Source organism: Ctenocephalides felis, unplaced genomic scaffold (genome assembly GCF_003426905.1).
Source record: "Ctenocephalides felis isolate EL2017-DRISC unplaced genomic scaffold, ASM342690v1 CF-g0.4_SCAFFOLD_01886, whole genome shotgun sequence".
Classification (NCBI taxonomy): domain Eukaryota; kingdom Metazoa; phylum Arthropoda; class Insecta; order Siphonaptera; family Pulicidae; genus Ctenocephalides; species Ctenocephalides felis.
In genome coordinates this window covers 5,773,849-5,782,031 of record NW_020538040.1, presented here as the reverse complement: position 1 = coordinate 5,782,031, position 8,183 = coordinate 5,773,849, and the positions used below count along the sequence as shown (strand labels likewise).

The window sequence follows — 8,183 nt, the reverse complement described above, 5'->3', positions numbered from 1 at the left end:
TAGAGAAAAAGAAACTCTACTGATGAGCAAATTAAAATATAAACTAGGAGATAAAAAAGGAACTCTACTGACAAGCAAATTAAAATGCAAAATTGATGATAAAAAAGATACTCTACTGACGAGCAAATTCCAATATTTTTTACTAGATAGAAGTAACCTTACTAACAAAACAAATTCAAACATTTCTTTAAAAGAAAAATTATTGGCAAGCAAGTCCAGATATCAGAAAAAAGGGACACTACTGACTAGCAAATTCAAACATTTTTTTACTGATGAGCAAATTTATACATTTTTTCAAAAAAAGAAATCTACTGAGGAGCAAACTAAATTATAAACTAGAATATAAAAAAGGAACTCTACTGACGAGCAAATTCCGACATATTGTGTTAAAAAAAAAAAACTCTACTGACGAGCAAATTCAGATATTTATTTTTTCAAAAAAAAAGGAACTCTACTGACTAGAGGAGGACTCTACTGAAAAATGACCTTTAGGGTCTACTGACTAACTTTTATTGTTAGTAGTTTTTTTTTAAAAAAACTTTTTTCTAAAAAATTCTGAAGTTACTTTGAAAAATGTTTTTTTTTTGAAAAAATGTTTTTTCTAAAAATTGTTCATTCCAATCAGGTTATTTTATTGTTTATTAATTATCAATTTTAATGTATATTTTGTGTCGAACTTTTTATTTTCAATTTGCTCGTCTGTAGTGTCCTTTCTTTTTTGTTTTGTTTCTGAACGGCTCGTCAAAAATTTCTTTCAATTTTTTGAGTTTACACATTATTCATATTCTATATAATATTATTCTATTATTATCATATTCTATATAATATATTATATATAAGTCAGTAGAGTCCCTTTTATTCTAAAATGGCATTTAAAAAAAATCGTGAAATTGGTCGGTTTGCTATATTTATAAAAAAAAATTGAATTTACTAGTCAGTAGAGTTCTTTTTTGTCTTCTGGTATAAATTTTAACTTGCTCGTCAGTAGAGTCCCTTCTTAATTTTCTAACTCAATATTTATTTTTCTCGTCAGTAGAGTCCTTTTTTAATATTTTTAATAGTCTCTTTTTTAGATTATAGATCTATATATAAACTAATGTCTGAATTTGCTTTGTCAGTAGAGTCCTTTTTTACTAAAAATGACAGAATTTGCTCGTGAGTAGAGTTCCTTTTGTCTTTTATTTTCAGTTTGCTCGTCAGTAGAGTCCCTTTTATTTTAAAATGGCATTTAAAAAAAAATCTGAATTTGCTATATTTATAAAAAAATTGAATTTGCTAGTCAGTAGAGTTCTTTTTTATTTCTAGTTTACAATTTAATTTGCTCGGCAGTAGAGTCCTTTCTTAATATTTTTAATAGTCTCTTTTTTAGATTATAGATCTATAAATTCATAAATATTCTATTTATATTATCTTTATAAATGTTATATTATACTATAAGTAACACAGGGTAAAAAAATCAAAAGTAGAGTAGTTAAACTATCATGTTATATTTTGTTATACCGAATAAATATATTTTATGAAAATCAGCGAGTATTACAATTTAGTCATTGAATTTTATTCCAATAGATCATTCAAATTTGAAAGTTTCAAATTTATAATAAGGTAACCTCGATAATTCCTGTCTTCAATCATCTTGGATAGAAAATTTTATGAAATTAATATAGGAAATGTGAAAGATTTGTAGGTTAATTAATAGATACAGTATTAAAATAATATATACTACTTTAAAATAATATATACCATTATGGTTATGTTTTAATTTAGCACAGTAGCCATGAATTTAACTCTTAGCATCAGTCAGTAAGAAATTATAACTGAACTACTTTCTATACACAAGTCTAGTAATCTATAATCTTTAATATATCTTACTAAGTTTTATTTTATTCCTACCTTTCTCTTTCGGAGTTTATCCAACGCCTTTTGTTTTTCAACCACAAGTTTTTGCAAATTGTTAAGCTTTATTTTAGTTTCAAAATGTAAAATTTTGTTTCAAAGAAATTTGTATTTGTAACGCAAATATGAGGCAACGTTCAAAATTAAATGGTGGTTATGGCTGTTGACAGTTTGTCAGTGCGAAGATGGCGAGGATCGAGGATTGAGGATTTCGAAATGGTTGGCGGGAAGTTTGAAATTATTTAAATGTCGGGAGATTCAAAACAAATTAGTTTTAAATGGTATTCTAGGGAAGTTGTATTTGTGTGAATAATGGACTTGATTTAATAAAAGGAAAAGGGACTCTACTGACGAGCAAACTAATAAAAAACTAAAAAACTTTGCTGCCAAGCAAATTGAAAATAATAGAAAAATTGACTACTGAAATCAGAAAATTTAAGAAAAATGAACTCTACTGACGAGCAAATTTAACGAAAAGGACTTTACTATGAGCAAACTGCAAATAAAACTTAAAAGAACTGTACTGACGAGCAAATTTAAAAAGGGACTACTTACCAAAACGAAGAGAAACTACTGAAGAGCAGTCCAGAAACAAAGCAAGAAAAAAAACTGTACTGACGAGTAATCTATGAATAAAAAAATGAACTCTACTTACGAGAAAAATTAAAAAGAACTCTACTGACGAGCAAATTGAAAATATAAAAAAGGGGACTCTACTGACGAGCAAACTAAATGTAGAGAAAAGAAAAATAAACAAAAAATGGAAAAGAGAATCTACTGATTGAAATTGAAAAAGGCAAAAAAGGACTCTACTGACGAGCAAATTGAAAATAAATTACAAAAATGACTCTACTGATGAGCAAACTTAAATTAGAAGTGGAAATGGAAAAGAGAATCTACTGACTGAAATTGAAGAAGGCAAGAAAAAAGGACTCTACTGACGAGCTAACTGAAAATAAATTACAAAAAGAACTTATTTAATTATAACAATAAAAAAGGACTCTACTGACGAGCAAACAAAAATTTAATAGGAAAAAAGGACTCTCGTCAGTAGAACTTTGCTACCGCCGTTTTTATAATACAAGTTCTGTACAAAGAGCGGCGGAAGCAATGTTGTACAAGAGTATGACATTTTTTCAAATTTGTGTACGTTTTGTAAAGTCAAAGTAAAATATAAGTTAAAATTTTGTTGTGAGTGAATAAAAATATCTGTTTTGATATTAGAGCGTTTAAAAATACCTTATAAATCAAAATTTAGTAATAATAATAATAATTTCGTCCACCACGACTTTAGTCGCAAGTCTGCATCTATCCTAACCTACAAACAAAATTATTATTACTATTATTTTTGCACAAATCGCTTAAAAATACTAAACAAAGTTGTTTATTAATTAACAAAAACATTTAATTTGTAACAAAAATGTACAAATAATCATTTACAACACTAATAATAATATTACAATCTTCAATCCCAAGTCTGCGCCTGTCTTAACAACCTTCAACAAAAATGTTTTTGTAACTAGTTGACGCACAAAAGTGCACTCGGATGTTATTTTCACAAAAAACGCAATAAATGTGCAAAGTTAGTGTTAAAAATACGCAAAACGTACTAGTTTAGTTGCTTTAACAAAAGTAAGTATTGGTTTTATTAAATATTACTTGGAATTGATGAAATTGAAGTTTTTGGCTCGAAGGACTATGTAACCTAAAAAACGCGCTAAAAACTGTAAAAGTAGAAAATTGTGGGTAGAAATATATAAAACATACTTATTTTGGTAAAAGTAACTAGTAGTTTTATCAAATATTGCTTGGAATTGCTGAAATCAAAGTTTTTGTGCATAACCTCAAACTCGCGCTAAAAGTGCACAATTTTCTTTTGTATGATTTGTATAGTAATTGTGTTTTTTATGGTTTTAGATCAAAGAGCTTCCATTTGGCTGCGGGGTGCTCCGGGAGTTCTTAGTCTGGAGATGAGGTAAAGAGATTTTTTTTAAACTAAGGATTCTTCGAATAAACTGTCAAAGAAAATGAGTTTGTACTGAAAAAGACTCAAATCGATTTGATAAGTATATACAAGCCTTATTAGAAGCCTCTTGAGTCTAATTATTGATATATTGATACAGTTTTTATTAGTTTTTAATAATGAGTATGTTAAATTTTTACAAAGTAAAGTAGTACTAATCTTCTTGACTTTGTTTTGGTTTGTAACAAGTATATTGTTTGAATTATAATAACTTTTATACATTTTTTAGTAACCTCTTTGACAGTTTAAAGTAAAGTACATGCTCAGTGTATAAGTACAAAGTATGGTTTCTTTTATACTGTTTGTCATTGAAGGTTAGGTAACGACTGGTATGATATTTCAGTGTAATCAAGCTGATGTATAGCTTGGTAATAAATATATATATATATATATATATATATATATATATATATATATATATATTGATAAAGTTTAAGCCCAATTGCTTAAAGGATAGAAGTAGTTTTTTAAAATTTGTCTTGATTTGATGCTTTTTTTCATGTTTTGGGTTCAATTTTATTTTTTTTATCTAATATACATCTAATCACAGTCTTTTAAAACATATTAGATGTACATTGTAAACTAAAAGCTGATTTTAAATTAGAAAAAAGAGAAATTAGAGTTTACTAACCTTCAATGACAATGACAAACCGAACCGAGGTATATACTGTCTAGATTTTAATCGAACATGTATATATATATACATGTAATATATTTTGCTAACAATACCAAATTGTTATTAGATAATATCATATTAATCATTACCTAGCTTCAATGACAGAGTAATGAGAACGAAAAAAAGGTATACCGAGTTGGTATTAGATAATTTTACATTACATTAGACAAACGTTATATACAGATTTGTAGACAGTTTTATTAGCTTTCTAACAATATATAATTTGCAAGTGATTTTTTCACAGGCGGACAAAATTTCAGAACATTGTAAAAAACTTCACAAACTTCTTCCAAAACAATAAAATTTAAGTGTGTACACTTATAGTACATATTTTAGTACATACTATACTAAAATAACATTCCTTAACTATATATAGTACAGCCAGTATAAATTTTTAAACTAACATTGCTACTACATACTAAGTTATACTACAGGCGATTAAATTTATAAACAAATATTAATAATTTAAAAAAAATAATTCAAACTGTCTAATTTTATTATGTATTAGTAAAATATATACTTTAGACAACAACATACTAAAATTACAACCTTATACTATATATAGTACAGCTAGTATATATATTTGAACTATTAGTACTTTGAGAAAATATACACGATTAGTCTCTCTCTTATATATATATATATATATATAAATATATATAAATATATATATATATATGTATATATATATATATATTTAAGTATAAATTTATTTATATATTTTTCGTTTTCTAGAGTGAGACGCATCTTGGAATTCAATTTTTGCAGAAATCGATTAAAGAAAATTCATCATTTGTTTGAAACAAGATAATTTGTTGATAGGAGAGAAATATTAAAAATGGATAGGAAAGCAAGAAAAGGTCGAAAAAATTCGGGTGAGTTTTAGTTTTTAATTTTGTAGGTATTTTTATTATCTTTTTAATGATATATTAGGTTGTCAAATATCTCCCTTCCGCTTTTTTGCTATTGGTTTATATGTATTTATAATACAAAAAGGCGGACGGGAGATATTTGACAACCTAATATAATAATATATACAAGTTTGAATTAATTATTGAAAATTTAAGTCAAAACGAGATACTAAAATTTAAATGTTACACATTTATCATATTTAATTTTGTTTGAAAAGTTATTAAACGTTATAAACACATTTGTAGATAATTTTATTAAGTTCTTAACTATATACAATATTATTTTAACTATCATTTAAATTTTGAAATTTTTATTATATATTAGGTTGTCAAATATCTTCCTTCCGCCTTTTTGTATTATAAACCATACAAAAAAGCGGAAGGGAGATATTTGACAACCTAATATTAATGATTTTTGGTGACACTTTCTTACATTTGCATTATTTGCCAAAAAATCTGTTGAAACATTTATTTATTATTATATATCACTGAAAATTTTCTTAAAATGTGTATAAATCTGTACTTACAGTTTTAAAAGTTTTGGAACAAAATCATTGACAAAAATTACTTAAACTTTGCAATTTAATATCAACAATTTATTTGTTCGGTCACACTTTTTTGCATTTGCATTATTTGTTACAAAATTTGATTGAATTTTATTGCATTATTATATATCAATACAAAGCCAATTATATTGTGTACAAATATACATTTTTAGATTGTAACTGTTGGAATAAAATTATTAATAACAAATTCAGGAATTAAATATTATCAGCACGTATTGCATAGCTGAACAAATAACTGGATACTAAAATTTAAAATTTACAGATTTTTTTTACATAATTTTGTTTGAAAAGTTATTAAACGTTATATACAGATTTGTAGACAATTTTAATAGCTTTCTAACAATATATAACACTATTGTTATAATTAAATTATTTATAACAAAATTTACGTGCAAATAAAAAAACGTAACATGAAAATATTTTAAAAATAGTTTAAACATTTTTTTTCCATAAAGTTTTGTTCAAAACTTTATAAATTGTTATATACAGATTTATAGATAATTTAATTACCCTTTCAATGATATATAATAATATATACACACTAGAACAAATTATTTGAAAAATCGATCAAAATATAAAAATGTAACCAGCAAACATTTTCAAATAAATGTTTGACTTCAGACATAAGATAAAAATGACGTCATTATTTAAAGTTTCAGCATTTTTTTTACAATAATTTTGTTCCAATTGTTATAAATTGTTATATACAGATTTATAGATAATTTTATTAGCTTTCATTTGATATATAATATTATATATTAATTAAAACAAATATTTAAGGTACTAACATAAATATAATAAATAGTCATATGCAGAATGGTATAATTTAAAAAAATTAGTTAAAGTAGGATATCATTTATATATAAGTTCAAGCAATTTGGTTCAAGGCAAAATGCCACTCACACCTAGTTGCTTGATAAATATGTTTTAAAATATGTTTTTCAGCTGATAGCCAAAAAGAGAAAACAAGCAAAAAACAATCAAGAAGCAAGAAAAAAGAAATATTATCAGATACGACTGACCAGCACGAAGATCTAAAGGCTCAACTGCTATCATCTGCACAAAAAAGACTGTTTCGAGTGATAGAGGACAGTCCAGACAGTGAAGAGTGTCCGGATGAACCAAAACCAAGAAGAAAGTATACCAGAAAGTCAAATTTGTGGAAATTGAATCTGAAACTAAGTCCAACATCGACTGCAGATGAAGGTTCAACATCAACTGTAGAACCGAAAACTGTAATAGCCAAAAAGGGGAAACGTTTGACAACAGCTTCAAAAGCAAAAAGTTCAAAAAAAGTAACACCTGCATTTGCAACAAGTTCAGAAGACGAAGACACAACTTTAGAACCGAAAAGTTCAGCTGCAACTTCAGAAGCAAAAAGTTCCAAAAAGGTAACACGTTTGACAATATCTTCAGAATCAGAAAGTTCTGATGCGGAAAACAGTCAGGATACAATTTTAGGACCAAAACGTTCTAGAAGGATAAAAAGTTCAACAGCTATGAAACCTAAAAGTTCTAAAAAGGAAAAAATATCAACAACTACTCCAGAACCAGAATGTTTAGAGGAGGAAAACAATTTCTCAGTTTCAGAAGCAAAAGGCTCTAAAAAGACAAAAAGTTCAACAAAAACTTCAGAACCAAAAAGTGCCAAAAAAGAAACAACTGTAGATGCAACAAGTTCAGAAGAGGAAGACAGTTCGGTTATAACTTTAGAACCAAAAAGTTCTAAAAAGACAAGAAGTTCAACAACAACTTTGAAACCAAAAAGTGCCAAAAAAGAAAGAACTGCAGATGCAACAAGTTCAGAAGAGGAAGACAGTTCGGTAATAACTTTAGAACCAAAAAGTTCAGAAACAAGAAGTTCCAAAAAGACAAAAAGTTCAATAACTTCAGAACCAAAAAGTGCCAAAAAAGAAACAACTGCAGATGCAACAAGTTCAGAAGAGGAAGTTCCAAAAAGTTCTAAAAAGACCAGAAGTTCAACAGCAACTTTGAAACCAAAAAGTTCCAAAAAAGAAACAACTGTAGATGAAACAAGTTCAGAGAAAGGAAGACAGTTCAGTAATAACTTTAGAACCAAAAAGTTCAAAACAAGAAGTTCCAAAAAGACAAAA

General features: G+C 26.6%; 1 protein-coding gene across 1 annotated transcript in view; it reads left to right on the top strand.

Annotated features, from left to right (window-relative positions):
- The first annotated feature begins 5,430 nt into the window (after positions 1-5,430).
- The window catches only part of LOC113378545, a 28,265-nt gene continuing 25,512 nt past the window's right edge, over positions 5,431-8,183 (top strand). Inside the window, exons 1-2 of the mRNA XM_026619093.1 lie at positions 5,431-5,467; positions 7,015-8,130. Coding sequence (XP_026474878.1) covers positions 5,431-5,467; positions 7,015-8,130 — 1,153 coding nt within the window. The remainder of the gene's footprint in view (positions 5,468-7,014; positions 8,131-8,183) is intronic.